We start from the raw sequence: 21955 nt of genomic DNA on the forward strand, positions 1-21955 counted from the left end.
AAGGAACACGTTATTCCAACCAGTTCCTCCTTCCTTTCCCCTCCATCAGGTGCCCCTGCTTAGCCTGCCTGTTTTAACCTGTGTGGAGGTGGCTACATGCGAAACGGGCTGTGATGGCGAACAACAAGGCATTGTTCTCGATCACTGCAATAAATCAACGGAGAACGTCAAAGCATAAAAGACGCACCACTTGTAAAACAGTTTTTGGAGGTAGATATGTGATGGCATTGACACAAGCAATTTCGGAGGTAAGGAGGTGTGTGTGTGCGTATGCACATGTGCCTTGCTCCCCTCCAGAGCCGACACGGATAGCTCAACCCACAAGCACACTGGGGCCACTGTTTGCTTGTTGTTTACACTCACATTTGAAGTTCAAGAACACTCTCCCTACTTGGCATTTTTAAGATAACCATCAGGAATATATTTGGCCATTTAAATGTTTGTCATTTTGAAGCGTGTTCTTCAAGAGTTTGACAAGTAGCTGTGAAATTAGCATTTGAGTTGTTGTTCTTTCCTGATCCAAGTGTCGGGTCTGTGTATCTCTAGTCAGTGTTCACAAATTCTAAAAAAAAGTATGTTCAATCCAGTAAACCACAATGTAAACAAAGCCAGTTGTAGTTTCAACAGTATTTCAACAAGTGAGGAAACCGTTATGAATCACTTCTCTAAGCAAAGACACAGTCACACACACACACTCACAGCCTCACACATATACACACACACACACGAGACTTGATGCCGCCTCAGTGCAGCAGAGCGCAAAATAGCAGCCATGTTCCCCCTCCCTCGCTGACCTTACAAGACTGTAACCGTGGCGACAGCTAACTCCCTCGTCTGGTTTCACCCCCTCTTCCTGTTCCTATAAGCATCCCCCTCTCAGAGAGAGAGAGAGAGACAAAGAAAGAAAGAAAGATGACATAGAAGTATGTAGAAAAAGTGACACTGGGATTAAAGGACAAAAATAGTGAGCTTTCTGAGAGACTGAGAGATGGATAGAGATGACAGAGACCCAGAACATAAGAGGGGACATGGATTCAGACAGAAACATGGACACACTCACACCAACAGTGAGGGGAGAGAGAGAGAGAGAGAGAGAGAGAGAGAGGGGCATGGAAAAGCCCTGGCCACATAAAGAGGCCCTTTCATCCCCGGGGGCCAGAGGCTGCCTGCCTGTGGGCCCCTGGAGGAGTTTGTAGAGGATAAATAAACCTCTTCAGACGCACATAGAAAAGATGCAGTCTGCCAGCAGCGTTAACGGACGGCACACCACCAGTATCTCAAAGAGAGACATTATGCCATTCTGAAGGGCCAGTTGTTATGATATTGAGCTGAGAGGCTAAGGAGGGCAAGGGCCCCTCCTGATTTATGGAGTGACCGCTGATTCTGCTCTGTAGGGGCCCCTGCATGCGCGCGTGTGTGTGCACGCACGCTGTTTTAGGGAGTGTATAAGAGTGTACTGTATGTACTGTACTATATGTATAGTCGCAGGTACGTACGCAGCTCTTAACGTGAAGGCAAATGTGTACAAGTGTTCTGTACCTACACACGTGTACACAGACATGGGTACACTCCACAGTAGCGCACACCCACACACAGAGTAGATATAGCACATTGCTTCCAGCTGGCCGGAGGTTCCGGACAGAGTGTGCCCCCCACCCCTCCACCCACCCAGCCACCCACCCAGCCAGCCAGCCTGCTGCACATGCCAGGCCGGACAAGATAACAGCAGGAAGCGTCTAGATGAGGATGCCAGGCTGGATGGATGTCACCAGAATGGAGTGAGAAGAACCACCAGTGTGGAAACTGTGGCGCAATGGCCGTGACGAACATTCCTCCACATTCAGAAGACCTCAAGCTACAAACACCATATCACAAAGTGTGGTGCTGAATGCATTGGAATAGCATGTTTCACAGGGAACTGATAGTTCTCCTATACCTGGTCCATATACCAGAAGAACAAAGCTATAGATGAGTTAAGTTGCTCGTACGGAGCCTTTCCAACCAAATTTATTTTTTAAAGTATTCAATCTTTTTTTCCCCCCTTTTATTTCTAATTCTAAATCTCCATTTCAAAGTCCTGAAATTCTGTAGCGGAAGAGGATATTTGTCATTGATGATCTGGGTGAAGATCTGGACTATTCACTGGGTTTATTTACTCCCTCCGTACACCTCAGAAAAGCTGCTTTTATGTTTTACACGAGGAGGAATGTATCTTTGTTGCGCGAAAAGAAAAACGTGTTTGTTGTTGAGTTGAGTTTGCCAGCCTCTAGCGTTGTAAACCAGAGAGCACTGCTATGCACGCGGGTCCCGCTATCTCTTTTTCCCCCCAGGATCAAAGCAAAATGTGTTGCCGCTAAAATGACACAAACACAAACACATTGCCCCCGTTCCAAACAGAGGCAATTAATCAAGCAGTCACAGTGTCCTCCTGCTCTTTGATCGTTTTCATTTGCCTTCAATAACCAGAGGACATATTACAGTGTTGCGATGTGAATGCTGAATGTGGGAATTTAGAGTGTACAACTACATACTGTGTGCATGACAGTCTATTGTTCATTGAATTGTCACACACTATTTTTGACGTGCAGCTGTAGTCCCACTACCACGTCATTATGTTACGTTCTCATGTCACTACATAAGTTGCCATTATGTCTCTGCACTGTCCCATTGCCACTCATTATACCTCCCAATGTATGAATGAATGAACCATTGTAAAACGCAAAAAAAATATTATAGGTCCTGTATGTTGTCCGTACAGTGTGTGAGTACAGTGTGTGGGTATCTAGCGAAACGCTTAAGAAGTCCATATAATGTCTCTGCAACGATTCAACAGAGGCCAATTCCTGTAACTTGCCACTGATATTCAAGCAGAAATGTAGATGGCTCAAGTCCAGACTCAATGCTACTGTTCATTCAAGGTAGCCAATAGTGGGATGGGGGCAGAAGAAGGAGCGTGTTGGAGTCCATAAAGCTGAGCTGAGCTACGAGCCCCCGGAGATTACTATATCTCCCCCATAAACTCCAATGTCCCATGTTTAAGACCTTAAGATATTCTAAGACCTATTTTCTCCCTTCCCTATTCACAAGGGCCCAAAGATACACACTATGGTAAGAGGCAGTAACTCACACAAGGGGTGGGGGGGGGGGGGGGTGTCTGTGCTTGAATTTACGCCCCTCTCCGTCTCTCCTGAGCGGTTTTCCTGTCCTGAATGGAACCATTTATATGAAAAAAGAAACAGTAGTAAATATAACTGTCAAATGGGGGTGGGGGGTAGTGGGGGCGCAGAGCGACGTACAACCATCTTTAGCGCTTTATTGACTTTGTCTGCATTTTCTTAACATGCTTAATGAGACAGGGAGGAATTGACGCACACCTCATCTATTCTTTTAAGTCTGGGGTGTTGCACAGGGATGAAAGGGGCTGAGGCATGTCATTTTTCATTTGGCTACTCTCAATGGCTGCAGCGATGCAGCTTATTTCTTACATGCATACAGATGTAACCATTGTACAAGTCTCATTTATTTTACTTTTTTTTGCATGCTTGCTGATTTATTGCAACACTTTGGGTCCATCCCCAAGGGGAACTGGTTGGAACAGTGCAGTTAGCTACTCTTTCAGCTGTCAGAAGTTAAAGGGTTTTGGTGAATGTACCACAATTGTCGCTGTCGGGCAGAAACTCAATTTTTCAGCTTTTTTCATTTTCTTTTTTGTAAGTCAACGCTGTCACTATTTAACACCCTTGACGTCTGGGTCCGTGTGTTGGTTAAAACAATATTGAACCAATGAAAAGTATTATATAGCACTTCTGACCAAAAACGACCATTTGATCCTCAAACTGTCAACCAAAGCACCTAACGCCACCCCCCTCTCCCCTGCGTTTGGTTTTTAATTTCCTGAAATTAGCATTTTAAAGTTAACTGGTTTCTGCAGTGGTCAGTATTGTATGTACATCAATTATCAGTTTATCACTGTGACCCTCTTCTTACATAATTAAGCATACAGTATGGTGTGCGTTATATTATTACTACTAATGAAGATGTGCTAAGTTGCTAACAGCCAACTTTAAACGGTTCACTCCTCACTGTCAGTGCAGAGAGCTACTGTATGGGTATCTGTCTGCGAATGCAATGATTGCGTGAATAATAATAAATTGCATTTTTATAACACTTTTCCAAGTGCTTTACAATGGTTCATTCATTCATACATTGGGAGGTGAAGCGGCGAACAGTCAACACCAGCGTCCTCACTTCCCACATTCACTTCACACACCGATGGTGGCGAGCTCACACTGACCGACTCATTGGAGGCAATGTAAGGTTCAGTGTCTTGCCTAAGAACACTTCGACATGTAGACAGGAGGAGCTGGGATTCGAACCACTGACCCAGGGATCATTGGACGACCTGCTCTACCTCCTGAGCCACAGCCGCACAAATGCATCTATGTTGGAGCCCACATACTTTGAATGTTGGTCCATAGGAGCAGCGTGCCTGCCTCACATCCAAATCCAAGCCATATCTATAATTCATAGGCTGTGTTATGCATTCCCCGTGAAGATTGTCTTGACTGCGGGAGTCTGGCTGCGAGTGAGCTTTTTTTTTGGTTTTTCCTCAACCTTTCCTCTCAGCTCCAATTTCCTGATCTCAGCGAGAGGCTGTCTGCGGTGGTGTAGCGTGGAGAGAGAAGTGTTGAGGATGGATGTTCGTCTGTGAGCTGCTGTAACTGGCCTTCTGCTGGGTCAACGTTGGGCGGCTTCTCCGCCATAAATCACACTTTGAACACGTCCCATTCAGGGCAGGCTCTCCTGTGTGTGTGTGTGTGTGTGTGTGTGTGTGTGTGTGTGTGTTAAATGTTGAACTGCTGCCTGAGCAATTAATTTGAATTCTCTCACCAGGATTGTGTGTGTGTTTGTGCCTCACCATAATCTCTTTGATGGTGTTTATGTATAATTGAAGTCTGGAAGAGACCTCAGATGGGGAGAGGAGGGAAGTCTCTCTCTGTCTTTCTATCTCTCTCCTTCTCTCCGTCCTCCATGGTCCAGTGTGGGCAAGCATCCTCATCCAGGCAGCCAGTAAACATGTTGATGTTTCCCTGACTCTAACTAAGCTGGCACACTCCTCCTGGAGTAAATGAGTTGCTGTTTGACAGAGGAGAGGAGTCAGGGAGGGGTGACTTCATCCGTGTTCTTCTTGATGGAAATTATATTTTTTTCTTCACTGGTTCACTCAGCCTTTCCAGTGGATGACTGAACCATATATTCTTTTAATAAATTGATTACATATTTATTTATTTGATTTGAATAGTAAGATGAACACCCACATCTTATCCTATCTCTCTCTCTTATTCCATAGACTCTGTGTCCAGCGAAGCAGCCTTCTTGGAGGACTATGTCCTGGGCGTGGGAGACGCGTTGGAAATGTCATGTGACCGGGGAGACCCTGGCCAGTCCATCCTCTGGTTCAAAGATGGCGCCGGGCTGATGCCTAACAACCGAACACGCCTGCGCCAGAGGGTGCTGCGCATCATCAATGTGTCGTATGAGGACTCTGGTGTCTATTCCTGCCGCCTTACCCATGGCAACACATTGCTAAGCAACTACACCATCAAAGTGACAGGTAAGACATGAAGACGCTTTAGTTACTTCATCATCATCATTCATTTAGACCAGGGGTGGGCAACTGGCGGCCCGGGGGCCACATGCGGCCCCCACCTTCACTTAATGTGGCCCTCAGGTTAATATCAGAATACTGATATAGTATTGGTTCCAGCTGTTTACAATTCCACAACATGCAAACATGACCTGCTTTAATTACTTCAGTCTAAATTAGTAGCTCAATGCTCAACACACGTATAATTAAAGGCATTTGAAATTACATAAAAATGTAAATTTTCAGGATTCCAATTCGAATATAGCAAAAATAGCCGATCTACAAGCTCAAAACGTGTCGCAGCGCGATGCGTTTTAAGCTTGTAGATCGGCTATTTTTGCTACGACAGTAATATATGGCCCTAGGGAGTGAGTGTGGAAATATAGTGGCCCTCTCCATCGTCAAAGTTGCCCACCCCTGATTTAGACATTAATTCTTCATACATTTTTCATGTTTAAAGACATAAGTTACCGTTAAATATATTGCATGCGTGCCCTGTTGCTTCAACTTTTCAACTAATTTCTCCTGAGCCAATACGTTTTCAACTCTTTTGCAACCTTGTCCTTAGCTTAAACTCTCCAATTGTTCTCTTTGTCTCTTTTTATCTTCTCTCTCTCAACTGAGAGATGACACGCGAGAGAAACAGAATATTGATTCCCTTCCACCTTTTCCATCAGGTTAGAAATATGCGAATTGAACTCGGCCCAGTTTTCCAGCTGTCTTTTGTTTCTGTCCGTGTCCTTCTGTGTGTCTCTCTCTCTCTGCCTGTCTGTTCTTCTCTCACTGTGTCTTTGTCTCACCCTTCCTGTCACGTTCTCTCTCTCTCTCTCTCTCTCTCTCTCTCTCTCTCACTCCCCCCCCCCCCCCCCCCCCCCCTCTCAGATGGTTTCCACTCAGTGTATCTCTCCGTGTCTAATTCCCTCCACCATTTATATCGCTCTTTCAGCCTTTTTCATAGCTCTCTCGTCCTCATCATTTAAATACATGCTGGCTCTGTTCATCTCTCCCTCTTCACGCTGTGCATCTCAGAATGACAATGGCTGTATGAAAACAAGACCAGTGAGAGATGTTGTAGAGAACAGAGATAAGAATGCCTCTGTTTGTATTATTGTGGTAAAGAAAAATATATGGTTCAGTCATCCACTGGAAAGGCTGAGTTCATAATGTTCAAAGTAGGGTTTGTTTTATTACACGTTAAATGATAAACAAGAATTGATGACATAGTCATAATTACCAGCTGCATTATTATATCTGCAGAATTGTGGGTGAAATAACTAGTGGGTTGTTGTTGCAACTTGCTGGCTGCAATGCAATGCTATCCCATTGGCTGAGAGGTTGGCTAGAGGCAAAAAGTGTCTGGTTGCCTAGAGACGAGGCAGACAATCAGAGAGATAGGTGACTACGACAGCCAATGAAATGATAAGTTGCCACTAGGTGACTACGGCAGCTGCTGCTTCGCAGCTGGTAAAAAAGACAAAGCCCTCCTATCCCCTTTCAGGACCTTATTTTGCTTTTTTGTATTTGGGAAGGCTGTATCTAAGGTCCCTTGAATGTCGATCCACTCTCCCTAGTATGCACTGGGACAAATATAATGTCGCTTAAAATAAGGTCCCAAAAGGGGCTACCTGCCTCCGACAGACAGACAGACAGACACAGTCAGATAATTAGTCAGTTAATCAGTCGGTCATGAATCAGAGTAGTTCCTGCCACAAAGCAGAAACAGCCATGCCTCGACACAGTGTCATTCGTCCATTGCAGTTTACAGGAAAACGGAGATGGGAAAGGCCTTTATGTTTCTACTGGCCTTGTGTTGTAGTAGGAAAAGGTCTGCTATGTAGCCTCTCCACCAACACACACACACACACGCACACACACACACACACACACACACACACACACACACACACACACACACACACACACACACACACACACACACACACAGAGAGTCACACAGACACACATCAGCATAGATAGATACTGAGTCAAAGGTTAAATTGATTATCATATGAGAGACTAAATGAAACATGTGTGTGATGCAAACAGATCTGTTGTAGGAATGTTGGAGGAGGTGTTTTTGTGTGTGTGTGTGTGTGTGTGTGTGTGTGTGTGTGTGTGTGTGTGTGTGTGTGTGTGTGTGTGTGTGTGTGTGTGTGTGTGTGTGTGTGTGTGTGTGTGTGTGTGTGTGTGTGTGTGTGTGTGTGTGTGTGTGTGTGTGTGTGTGTGTGTGTGTGTGTGTGTGTGTGTGTGTGTGTGTGTGTGTGGGGAGGGGTGTCGGAGTCATAGAGAGAAGTGAGCAGTAGCTTAAAAGTCGTCCCCCAACCCTGACCACCCCCACCGCCCCTTCCCGTAAAGCTCCTGGTCACCAGCTGAGAGCGTTATTGACAACTAATTAGAAAGCAATTAGCCTCAAAACGCTTCATCATTGAAAACAGATGGGGTGGCAAGAAATGAGAGAGTTTTCTCTCACACATGACCCCCCCCCCCCCCCCCCCACACACACACACACACACGTGTCTGGCTGTGTGCCTGGGAGTAAATGGTCTTTTCCAGGCATGTTCTGATCTCCTACTGGACTCAACATATTGGATAGACACACCGGGAGCATAATCACACACACACGCTCGTGCGCACACACACACACACGCACCATCTCACTGCTGCATGCTAATAAATGTCTGTTTAATCAGTGCTTAAATCCTGTGTGTGTTCTCTGAAAAATGATGCCCATACAAGTCATGGAATCTTGTATTGCGTCTTAAGTCTTTGGTCTGTCAAGAGGGGAAGGTGATCTCAGATCAAACCTTTGGAGGATTTTCCATGAATGGGGTGACCAATATCTCAAATGTGATCCACCCATGTCTCGCAGTAACACAGGAGAAGCCACACAGTAGGCCGGATAACTGAAATACAGTATCTACTGTATCTCATCCCTGTCATCGGATATATTTCTGCATATATTTCACTTTCCTTGAGAAGATTAATGGGACTAGCCTGTAGCAAGGCTGAATAATGCTTTATAGTTTTTGCAAAAACATCCGATCTACAAGCTCACAATGCTGAGCGATGCGGTACAGTGTAATCTCCCGGATAGGCTATTTTTTGGCACGCAACAAAGTATAAATCAGACTTAACTTGTTGAGATAGCTCCTTCTACAGTGTGTGGTTGCAATATCCTGTTCTGTTCTCACCTCTAACACCCAGTTCCACACACACAGGACCTCAGCTCTGTCTTAAATACACACGCGGCGTATTATGTTTTTCCTCAAATATTTGAGTAAGGTGTCAGATATTTAGCAGCCGTATCAGATTTAACACCTGGATGGAGGCCAGACATCAGAGAGCAGCCAGCCCGTATTGTACACATTAGGAGGGAAGGACTTTGTAATGTAGGAGCGTAAAAGGAAGACGCCTGCTTCATGGGGTTAATGCGTTGAACGTCTTTTGACAAGTACAGAGTTGAACTCTACAGTCTACATGTTGACGAGACATCTATGCATGTATATTCGTTTTTTAAATTCAGACTTCCTATTCCTTTCCCTCCCTTTAAAAAAAGTCACTGTTTAGATGTGGTGAATAATCTTTTGGAATCAAAGAAAACAGATCTTTGTACTTGAAATACTGTATATAACACAGTAGTAAACACACACACACACACACACACTTACACACACACACACACACACACTTTGAACACTTGAACCTTACCGCTACAAATAACACAGAACCTGATTGATTTTCAGGACAGTTATTATGAAAACTCCTATTGAAAATGGAGGGCATCTTATAATGGACCTCTTCAAATCTAATATGTGTATTGCACTGGTAGACGCTCATCCATGACCCATAGCAGTACTTGTACAGATTATGTAAAGTCAAGATATTAACAATAGAAAAATGCTTGTCAAGCTTTGATCGAGTGCACAGAATAATCCAGTGTAAATAATGGACCCTCACGATGAAATGAACTCCACAACAGACTCCAAAATACAGTTGGAGTGCAACGTCCAACTGTAGGAAGCATCAAACGTGATGGGGCGACACCAGTGCTACTCGAGTTGTTGTCAAGTGAAGACCACAAGTAAAGGTGCTAGGCTCGAGTTTAAAGGAATAGCTTTGACTCAACACCGGTAGTAGTACCGCTGGAGTGTGGCATCGATTGACGCAAACAATAAAAGAAACAACCTCCTTGTCAGGAGTTTGAGGCTTAGTGAGTGAACATCTGGAGCCCATTAAGTCCACCAGTGGGAAGTGAACCAGAGACTCTTGAGGTCAGACTGAAAATAATTACCAAGGCCTCCGCGTAAAAATGTGTGAAACAGAAAAGATTAAGAATACACCCTGGAAAAAAGTGGTGGCAAGTGGCAACTGTGGATTTGTGTATGCATGTGTGTTTGGGTGGGCATGTTTGTGTACAGTATGTGTGTGGGTGTTATATACTGTATGTGTGCATGCACATATGCATATGAGCCATGCTAACAGTTGCTGAATGTTTATCCACTACATGTGTGTGGTTGGATGTGTGCATCTGTATATGCACGTTGACCCAGGCCAGAACATGCGGCACCAGTCGTTTGTGTGTGTGCGTGTGCATGCGTGCGTGCGTGCGCACACACGTTCAGATAAGTGAGTTGGTACTGGGCAGTGGGCACATGCAAATACACACAGTAATCCAAGCATACCAAACAAATAACTACCATGGTGGTTCCTGTGCACACATGCACATATTTGTGTGTGTGTGGCTTTGGGAGTGTGTATGGCTCTACTCATGTGTATAGTGTGTGTATCCACATATGCCTGAAGTCACACAAGCGTGTCGCACCAATGGCAGTGCTAATAGCCCACTCATTTGTAATGTCTGTGGAAATGTTTGGTTAGCAATCTGACAGAGCCGCTACGCTACACAGAACTGTGGACTCATTCATGACTTATTCAATGGCCACAGTCAATTTTAAAGTGTGTCCGCGCGGCGACATACACACACACACACACACGCACAGTAAAATCCTCCGTGTACATACATTAACAGTTTCCGTGCCGCGAATGGATTACTCCAGGTTAATGTCGCTGCCATAAAAGACTTACGCGACTTTTGTTTTATGTGTTTAATCCGCCGTAATGTAAACAAAAAAAAGAAAATTCTTTTTCGCCGCTTAGGAAGAGAGGAGGTGCATTTCGTGTTGACAATGAACCGGAAATCGTCACATGCTGTGAGCTGCTAGGGCTTCTGGGAAATTGAGGCCAATGCAAACGCATTGGGTTCAACGCCTCATGGAGGCGGGTCCTGTGCTGCCTCTTCTCGGTGTAGCAAGATGGCGGGTGGTTCGATCGTTCATAACAAACGGGGGGAGCTATTTTCGCTCGATTTTCGCGGATTAAAAGCCCAAATAATTCAGCGTGTGCTCTAAAGGTAATACAACAATCTCGGCAGTGAAGGGGGGTTGATTAAAATGCGGGTTAATCGTAAAAAACAGTCAAACTGTTAACATTTTGTCAACTCAGGATTTTACAGTGTACTACTTGTTGGTGTTACACACCATTTAATCTCCCAACAGGCTGCTGGCATGTGCAAAATTCCTGTCCATGTTCTCTCTCTCTCTCTCCTCTTAATTCCCCCGTTCTTGCATAAAAATCTGTGGTTAGATAAAGTCTCTGAAGCTGTGTTTGATTGCTGTTATCAGATGGGTAACAGAGTTCAACTAGTCGGGTGAATTAACATGTTTTTAAAACGTGTTTTTCCAGAGACAAATTAAACCCAGATGTCAATGCTTTACAAAATAATACATTATCTCATTAGTGTGTTGGCAAACAAGGATTTAAGGATAGCGGGTAACTGGGGCTTACAATGACAAAATCACTTTTCTTTTTACAGCTATACAATTGGAATAGAAAATAAAGTCTATCAAAATAATGATTGAGTTCATGTAATGTAATATTTGTTAAGTTCTTATCCAAAATATCCAATTTATAATGTCTTTGCTCATCTGTCTTTCTAGATTCTTTGTCCTCCGGAGATGATGAAGACTATGATGAAGATCCAGAAGATGCAGGTAATGGAAATGGTGTGTTTTTCCATTTCATATCACCCTCTGTCTGTGTGAGCGTGTGACATTCACTGGCTCCAGAACCAATAGATTTGCAACCTTTTTAATTTCAAGGACTCCCAGTTTGATATGCATTAAGACCCCCATTTCATACGATTTTCATCTCCAGGACCCCACACTGTGAAATCCTCAGTGTTAGATTGTAGATGTACACTCAGAGTGTACATTCTTATCCCCTCAGATATAATAACCTACTGATGATGTGGGATATATCTGCAAAAATGAATAGCCCTTTGGGATACATATAGTTCTCATAATCAGCTTAGCAAGGCTGCTCACTATGGGAGTTTGCGCCCCCTGGCGTAAACACAGAAGCATTTATATAAACTCACAGACACCTTTGGCTGGGACTTTAGACGCCATGACGTTGAAACCCCGCCCGCCGGGGCACAGTATAACTGTGCATCAACGTCCTACGTCTTCATTCGATTGTTTCTTCTCATGTGTGAACACAGCGCAAACGAAGTCTCCCTTACGGATTAGTATCTGATTTATTTCCACAAAGGACGAGAAGCCTTCTCGGTACCGCGGAAACTACTTTTCCCAGAGGCTTCGAGAAGAAGAAAGACGGTAAGTCCGCTTTCTTACTGAGTTAATACTAACTTAGTGGTAATTTAGCTTTGTGTAGTGGCCCACGGCCCTAGCTGGCTTTTTAAATTACCTGTGTGATGGTCTGCAACAGCCAGTTTTTGCTTCCACACAAACTTTCGTTGGCCTCAAGGTCTCGAACGTGTGACGGGCTCAAAACGGTGCACAACCCTTTGTCAGCTTCCACACGTGTGGCGGCGTTAGCGGTGGCTATTAATAGCCCGCTCTAGCCGACACACACACGTCCTGCAGTTTTTCTAAACCCTCAACGGCGTGGTAACCTGAGCAGCATATAGTAATAATACTGTTTAGCTTCCACGTTGTGTGACGGTCTTTGATAACGGCTAGCAATAGCCCTATTCTCAGCTTCCACACGCACGTGGCGTCTTCTACAGTGGCTGGCGACAGCCCTGTTTTAAGTCTCCACATAAAGTGACGGTCTCTCACAGCAGCCAGCAATAGCTCTGTCCTAGTCCTCACTTTAACGTGACTACCTACCAACTCGGCTCCTACAGGCATGCAGCCTTGTGAAACTGATTATTAGAATTGGAGGTTACGTGTGTAACCGGAGTTCTATAAACCAGCGAGCCTTGTTTGTGGCTTGTTTGTCCACGTGTATCTTGGCATTACAAGAAAAAGTGACGGTCTTTCGCAGCAGCTAGTGATAGCGCTGTCCTAGCTTCCACTTAAACGTGGCTGCCTACTAACTCGGCCCCCTCTTGCCTTGTTTGTTGCTTCCACGTGCATCTTAGTGTTATAAGATGTCTGAGTCCCCGACCAAGGCGGGCGGGGTTTCAACGTCATGACGTCTAAAGTCCCAGCCAAAGGTGTCTGTGAGTTTATATAAATGCTTCTGTGTTTACGCCAGGGGGCGCAAACTCCCATAGTGAGCAGCCTTGCTCGCTGTTATAGAACTTTGGTTACTTACGTAACCCCTAGTTATCAGATACCGATAATGGTCCATTTGGTTCCTAACTGTCAATAATTTAATTGACAGGACTATTTTCATTCCTTTTACGTCATAGGACAGTAGACTGGCAGGAAATGGGGAGAGAGAGATGAGTGACACACAGCAAAGGTCGACGGGATCGGGATTCAAACCCGCAACACTCTGTCAGGCTGGATAGGTGCCTGGAGTCATTAGTCCGACCTAACCTAAACATAACCGCAAGCACGGGTCGGGAGCAGCGCAATTCGAGCGGTAGTCCGACCATTGTTTCCGCATGTCGGACTGTTGGTGTGTCTAATCTTAGTGCGCATCCCGTCTACGCCAGCCGTCTGGGCCATAGCATAAATCCTGACAAACGCACATTATTTTGCAATACATCGGCATGCTGGTACACAGGGTCAGCCCCTAGGCTCTTTTCACACCTCGTCTCCAGAGCACAAGGAAAGAATCAAATAAATCACAAGAGTGGCACAGATACAATACACTGTAGTTGTGAAGGTGAGGTTACACCCCGTTGCTGCCGGCACTGACGTGAGGTGTTTTGGCATTCCGAGTCATGCAGAGTTCATGAGCAGGTAGAGAGAGAGAGAGAGAATGCTTCTGCTGCTGAGGCTCAACACCTTACAAACCCTGCTCTCCTATGCCTTTTGTTATCAGACTTCATTGAGGTAGAAGAGAAACAGACACAGAAAGATGGATAACTTGTACTTCATCGTCAAATTTCTGTCTGGTTTCACTCCTAAATTTAGCAGATAAAATCCCAGATATATTTTCTCCCTAAACCCTCGGAACTCTTGGTCATACATGATTATTCTTTGGTCACAGGAATATTCGTTCCACCTATTTCCTGGCACTTCTGGCTTTGTCTGTTGTCCTTGCTCCTTGGTTGCTTCTACTGTCTGAGAGCTTGGAATTTAAACCCACTCCACTGTAGCACTCATTGTTAATTCGCCGGGGCGACCGTCAACTTAGTACCTTACAAACATGAACACGTCTCAATGTGTGTCTTTATTTCGAGTGAAAGCGCAGAGTGTATTCTATGTGCAGGGGTGGAGCGGAAACCAACTTAAAGAGGGTTTTTTTCCCCCGAAAGAGAAGCTCAGAATGCCGGTAAATAGCCACAGCCAGCTTGAGTTAATCTCTGGATGTAAGTCTACCTCATGACATGACGAGCAGGCTCCTATTTCCTGGCCAAAAGGAGAGAGATTAGCCCAGAAACGTTAAACCCCGTATCGGAGCTTAATGTGGGCTAAGCCAGTACTAATTAGCCGGCTGAACGGGGGAGACTGGCCCATGTGATCAGACACTGCTGGATGAGTAGATGGCTCGGTCACTTGTAGGGGAAACCCTTCACAGGGAGATGGAAATAATGTAGAATGATAACAGAGAGGGAGAGAGAGAGAGAGAGAGAGAGAGAGCGGGGAAGTGGAAATGGTTGGACGTGACAGTCAGAGAGGGGGGTTGGCAAAGAATTGAATGGGACATTTTAATTTTAAGAATGATGAAATCAGGTGCAGAGAGAGAGTGAGATAAGTAGGTAAACGGAGACAAAAAGATGATGGAGAGAGAGGGAGATGAGATAAAAGGTGACAGACAGAAATGGTTACGGATTGACAGTGAGACACAGAAGTGAAGTGGTTGACAAAAGTATCAATCAGGCGGACAGAAGCAGAGAAGACATGTAGAGAGTGAAAAAGAAATGCAGGTGAGAGAGCTAGAGAAATAAGAAAAATAAATCGTTGCACAGGGCTGTCACAGCAGGGAGCAGGTTTAATGAGTTGTCCTGTCTCAGGGGACACGGACAGACAAGAAAACTGAGGAAGAGAGACTCTCCAATTAATACATTATACTACTACAGACCAAAATAACGAATCAGTGCTGTCCGACAAAGCATACAATTGCCAGATAGTCACTCGGGTGGGTAGACAGACAGACAGACAAACAGAGAGGTGGACAGACAGGCAGTTATACGCACAATGTCAGACAGACAAGGAAAGACAGATAGACAGACAGACAATGAGGTGGACAGACAGGCAGTTATACGCACAATGTCAGACAGACAAGGAAAGACAGACAGACAGGCAGGCAGAGTGCTGCTGTCATGATCTCATGCTTCTGCAAAACACTAGTCATCCATCAGCTGTCTTTCCCTTTGCCCTCCTCTGGGAAATGACAGGGGGGACACTGGCCCCGAGACAGAGCCTTCATGAGCTGATGTGAAACACGGATGTTGTTGGGCTGACATGGGACATGTGTCTGTTGTTTATTGTGTTGTTTTTGTTCTTTCTCCTTGGGGGAGCGGACAGATATGCTATAAAAAAAACAGTGCTATAAAAACAGTATGTATCTTTCTTGTTGTCAAGACATTTCTCTCTGCTACTATGATCTTATTTTTTTTCTTGAAATAAGTGACAAGAAAATGCTATATCCTGCAGACATACACATACATAGCCTACTACAATATTTTCTTTATTCAAGTAGACAAGTACACCCTTCTACTTTAAAGATGGTGTACCGTCATTGGTTTCTTTCAACTAAATTGAGCCATTTATATGTCACTGGAAGCTCAGGAAAATAATATTGGATTCAGACAACTTTTATTTATCCCAAAGGGTTATACATTTTTGGCAGATATATCCCATGTCATCACATTGGAGTTGTTGTTTTTTCATCTGATCTATTTAATATCAAGCTCCAGTAACCATGTAACCACTTGTTAAGACGGAAACTTATTGCAGCCTGCAGGCATACACACTCAGCTAAGCTTGTATCGAGTGAAAAGGAGGCATCTGGAATGTTAACAGAGGCTAATCTGTGCTTGTGCTGTGCTCCTGAGCTATGCAGGGCCCTGTTTACCCTGGCAGGGGAAGAGAGGGCTGGACACTGGGCTAAGCTACAGATGGAGCCACTGTAGAAGTCCCGTACTTTGTAGACATGCTCCTCCACTGAGTTTAGTGGTCTATCTACAAACTACGGGGCTAACTCGGGGAGAACTTATTGCATTTCAGACCAGTAAATTAGCCTTCATTTCTAGAACTTCTTGAATGTTTTTCTTTGAATCATTTTCTTTTTATGAATAGTCATGGTATAAGTCTCACTTCTTGCTGCATGAACTGCTCCTATTCTTTGGCCATATCAATATCATATTGATATTTCTTTGGAAAACAAAACAAAGGAGAAAGGACCTTAAACACTGCTGCATACTTCTCCATCAATGCTGCTGCCCATTCAAACATTCTTTGTTGTTTTTGTTTGTAATACTTTGTCTTTATTGAAAGTTTACAATGATAACCCATTCAAACTTTTACTATTGTTCAGAACATTGGTACGTTGGAACGTTGGTTAGGAGAGACAGCTTCTGCAGAGTTGCACTTTAAAATGTATCCGTTTATTCCTACATTATACTGCTTCCATTCACACTAACCTCCCATTCAACCTCCTCCTGTGTTTGCATTTGGGCCCCCGGAGCGAAAGCCCTCCAGGGGCAACCAACCTTCAAAACCTATAGTGTAATCACTGGAGAAATCTGCCTGCCTGGGCAAGGGCAAATTACACAATTACCTCCTCCCCACCCTCCCAGACACACACACACACACACACACACACACACACACACACACACACACACACACACATTCATGTCTGCAGTGCTATGCTATGGTGTTGCAGAACAGCGAGTCTTGTGCCAGTTAATTTCTTCTGCAGCAGTTTAAGTTTGTCTGATACTTCTATAACTGGCAACACACACTGTTAGATATACCAATCGGAGTGCCTATGGGTGTTTCTACATGCATACATACATATGTTTGTATACATACAAGTTTCTGTTTTGAAACCATAATTTCTTAACCAACCTCTCCCGGTCGGTCGGCGCAAAATCCCCACGGCACTCACACCCTCGATGGTCACTCGCACTGGTTTGTTATCGGACATAAACCAAACAAACAAAGCTGCCAGAAATACAGTCGCTTATTTTTAACCTCCCTGGCTGCATTTTGCCTCTCCCTTAGATAACGCCTACAGTTGGAACAGGATAAGCTACAGTGTAGCGTGCATAGCTCAGAGCACACGCATAACTATCATGCACTAGTATCTGCTGATTGCATTCCATCTTCTGCCATGATGACTGTTAGTGAGTCTATCCCAGGAGGGGAGGGTTATCTACAGTTCCAGCTCCCCACGGGGGGGTATCTATGATGGCCCTCCACCCCGCGGTAGCCCCCTTCCACCCCTCTATGCCCTTCTTCCACTGAGGAAATACCATCCAACCATTTAGGACTACCGTGTGTGGCCAGACACGTTTACTGTAAAGACATGGTGCAGAATGCTTGTTGATGAACACCTGGTCTACACTCGGGACAGTTACTTTAAACCCAGCGTTCCCATTTTGGCAAAGTCATTAAACTCCAAAATGGTCACAATTCTTCACAGTAGAATAAAAGTGAAAATAGCAGATCTAAAAGCTGTCAGGAACTGCTAGATGGGCTATTTCTGCTAAATTATTGTGACACTGTCAGAAGAAAAAGTAGGGTTAGACAAATGGGGTTTAAGTGGATGAATTATAGTACTAAAATACTGGACAGCTGCATAAACCAGCTATTTTATGTATTTGAAAGAAACGTGGTGAAATAAGTAAAGTTGCATGTGTGTTTTAAGTTGAATAAATTGAAGTAATAAAAACATTTCTCACTGTTTATACAACATTTATATCTTGTAGTGTGTTTATATGGCCTTCAATGTAAAATGCAATATGGAGCCAGTGAAACCACCACAGTCTCTTTCCGATGTATATATCATATAGCGTTAATACACTGCTGCCCTGTGAAGTGAATGGCCCCCCCACATATTTCTGTTTCCCTGAAGGAGGAATGTCTATTTTGGGTTCTTCTCAAAACCATCGTAATGGCAATCCAGTCATCACCAGTAGGAAGGCCTTTTTAAAAGCCCAGCTGAGGAGGAGGGAGAGAAGGTGGAAGAGAGGAATGGAGACCACACATAGGCAGAGACTGTGTTGAATGTCTGCGTGCGTGCGTGCGTGCGTGCGTGCGTGCGTGCACTGTGTGTGTATTTTGTGCCAAGAAAACAATGTGCTCCGACTCCTCTGAGGTTTGTCTCATGCTGTGTGCCATGTCGCTCCGAATATACAGAGACAGAGAGGGAAGAAAAGTAAGAGAGAGAGAGGGTGGATGAGGGTAAAAGAGACATAGAGAGTGGAGGAGTGAAAGAAGAGTAGAAATATCTACCCGTTACTACCCTTTTAAGGTGTCGGCATGTGCGCGCCTAGAGCTTGTTTGTGTTCACAAACTGGGGAGATGCTGATTCAAGCAAAGTTATTATTCAGCTGTTCCATTAGAACACACACACGCGGCTAAAGAGAGCGAGAGAGACCACATAAATGTACACTGAGCATAGACATGGACACATGAGAGAACACACACACACACACACACACACACACACACACACACACACACACACACACTGCACAACCACAAACGCACAAACTCAGGGGAGTTCAAAGGAGTGAAGTATATACATTTTGTTTGATTGCTTTCTAAGAAGATGAGTATCTGTTTCACAGAGAGTGTTATGCTCTCTCTCTCTCGCTCTCTGTGGGTCTGGTTATAATTACACTATGTGAGGCTGACGGCGACAGCCAGAGAAATGTGTGTCAGAGTGTGAATCTGTTCACGTCAGCCATCATCCCAACCACAACCCTAAACCCCAACCTATTCTGTCACACTCCTCTCTCTGGTGGTTCTGCTGAGGTGTAGGTACACGTACGCACGCCACATACGCACGCACATACAGGGAAAAATAAAGATTCATAAATGGGAAAAGGGAAGGGAGACCGAAAGAAACTAGTATTATTACGAGTAGTCGTTACAACAATCTAACCAGTACTTAATAGTAGTTACTGTACATGCAATAATGTAACCAGCATTACCAGTAGTTGTTACTGGGTGTCACAGTTACAATAATCTAACCAGTACCATTTGCAAGAATCTCTAACCAGCAGTAGTTACAATGTACACATATAACATAGTATTGGCATATATTCTATTGATTTAGCTTTCTTCGCCCACAGCTTAAACAGTGACAGTGACACGTTTGAAATTCAGACCAGTCTGGTGAGTCTAGTGATTTATAACTTTGATTAAAGAAAATGCTGAGAACTCTTTCTGAATACAATAACCCAGGTCTCTCTCACACACACACACACACACACACACACACACACACACACACACACACACACACACACACACACACATTGAGATGGTAATTAGGTCCTCTCCTTCTGTATTTAGAAAGTAAGAGAGACATCTGATGACCGGTCAGCCACCTCCCCCTGCCTTTGTCCTTGGACACACACACACACACACACACACACACAGTCTCACACACGTAAAGAGAGAGCAAGCTATGCCTCGCTGCTCTCACCCTCCACACCCACACAGCCAGAACAATAGTGAGTCTCTGCCCTGCACCAGCTCTATACAGCACCAATAGCCTCCCTCATTGTGACCTGGCTGCTTCTCAATACAGCTCAATAAATCTGCCCTGACACCCTCCAAACTTTGGGGATTGCAGACACTAATGGACTCTTGTATTGTTGTTATCGGGGCTGAAAATGATGGCTATTGTTTGCTCCTTAAAAACTCCTTCAGGCAACAGTTTTAGGTCGTTTCAGTGTCTGTCAAACAGTGTTTACACAGTTTTAGTGTCTTGGACGCTTCTCTCATGGACGTGGGGTTGCCTGGCGCTTGTATAGTGCTGCTCCATCCCTGCTGGGGTGTTGTTGCATTAAAGGCCAATTTATGCTTTAACGTTTGACCCTTTTTGACAAGTATTTTCATTATTTTAAGTTGCATATATGTCATTCCACACTTATGTAAGTATGAATTGGCTTTCAGACAATGAACCCCATACCTGCTCCGTCACCGCAAGTCACTCTGGATATGAGCATGAGCTAAAGTGCTTATTCATGTCCTGTGTAGCTCAATGAGTAGCACATGGTGATGACGCAGGCCACCCATGCTACAAGTGTATACACTCACAGTACTGCTCTGTGGATAAAAGCATTCACCAAACACCATCTGCTTAAAATGTAAATGGCAACCTCTTGCACTTTTGGTGTGAGATGTGATGTCCCAGACTCCGATGTGACGTCCAGTTTTTCCAGGTGCTCTCTCTTGTACTGGACTTACGAATGTTGCAGAATGTAGACGTTTATGTACACATTGGCAATATGGTTCCAACGCGAGCTGACTCCTTTCCCCTACACCTGTCTGTCACCAACAGAAGCTCCATACTGGACCCGCCCTGACAGGATGGACAAGAAGCTTCTGGCCGTACCAGCCGCCAACACGGTGAAGTTCCGCTGTGCCGCGGCCGGGAACCCCACTCCCACAATCCACTGGTTAAAGAATGGCAAGGAGTTTAAGGGAGAGCAGAGGATGGGAGGCATCAAGGTAAGCCTTTTTTTCTCCATCCGCTATTGTGTCACCTTTCTCTGATTCATTGGACAGAAAAGTGGACAGACGGGAAGCGTTTTGGATCGGTTCACTTAGTTCTGCTGGTAAAATGAACAAAGCTTTTGAACACACAATGGCACATGCTGCTGTGCCCCTGGCCACTGTGGCAAAGCACCAACACTCTGAAAATGGCAGATGTACAATCTCGACGCAATGCGGCAGTGTAGATCTCCTATTTCCGGTACCCGCTCGCAACAATGTATGAATCGAGTGAGTCAAAGACAGACCGCCCAGAGATTGTTGTTGTAACTGTATGATGACAAAACTGTAAAAATAGAATGTGTGTGTGTGTGTGTGTGTGTGTGTGTGTACAGCAAATGTTCCTGAGATGAATAGAGGGTCAAATTGAAAATGATCTCTAGCGTTGCAACACTACAGCTTGAATTAGGCCCTGCCACTTACACCCAGGAGGTTGAAGGTGCTGCTGTGTTGTATACTGACAGATGACATGTGGCAGCCCAGGGGAGATGACTGAAGCTCAGTGCAGCAAACAGCTGTTGTAACCAGTTGGGTCAGCAGATTCACTCCAAACACTGGACTTTTTATTTGGTGTGATGTCACTTATGTAACAGTGGTTTACTTTTGTGTCCCTTGATCAGAAGCATTCACCAGCCTGATCTCAGAACCGCAATAGCACAGAAACTCAAACAGCTGTGTGAACTGTTTTGCTTTAAAACAGACTTGAACCATGCTATTATGAAAGTTACTTGTATCAATAGCCGTCGGTTTACTTTCGTATGCCTTCACTGGCCATGTAGCATTAAATGTCTAATCCCAGCACTGCAAAAAATAAGAGAAATTCAAACGGTTGCAAACTGTGCCATGCTTTGAAATAGGCTTGTATAACACTCTTCAGTTTACTTTAGTATGCATTCTTTGGCTCGGACTGTAGCACAGCCAGCCCAAATATCTGTAGTGCAGTATGTGTATTTCAATTACATAGAAATTCAAGCAGTCGCAAACTGGGTTTTGCTTTGAAAACTTAACCCAAGCTAGTAGGCACTGATTTAGCTCCATTCAGTACTTTAATATCCCTCTCACTTGCCCTGATCCGTTTTAAATCAGTCATCCCAGTATTGCAATAAAAGCACAGAAATTCAAACAAATGCAAACGCATGTTTTTCTTTTA

The 21955-nt window shown here is 44.5% G+C and overlaps 1 protein-coding gene across 5 annotated transcripts in view; it reads left to right on the top strand.

The window, feature by feature from the left end:
• Nucleotides 1–21955, top strand: part of fgfr3 (fibroblast growth factor receptor 3) — a 75486-nt gene that overhangs the window by 19704 nt on the left and 33827 nt on the right. For 3 of the 5 annotated variants that reach the window (XM_083792008.1, XM_083792009.1, XM_083792007.1), the window contains exons 3-5: nucleotides 5351–5614; nucleotides 11644–11709; nucleotides 20594–20763. In XM_083792008.1, coding sequence (XP_083648134.1) covers nucleotides 5351–5614; nucleotides 11644–11709; nucleotides 20594–20763 — 500 coding nt within the window. The remainder of the gene's footprint in view (nucleotides 1–5350; nucleotides 5615–11643; nucleotides 11710–20593; nucleotides 20764–21955) is intronic. The other 2 variants (XM_083792011.1, XM_083792010.1) reach the window with 1 other exon arrangement.

The sequence above is a fragment of the Protomyctophum parallelum genome (assembly GCF_964188405.1).
Source record: "Protomyctophum parallelum genome assembly, chromosome: 20".
Classification (NCBI taxonomy): domain Eukaryota; kingdom Metazoa; phylum Chordata; class Actinopteri; order Myctophiformes; family Myctophidae; genus Protomyctophum; species Protomyctophum parallelum.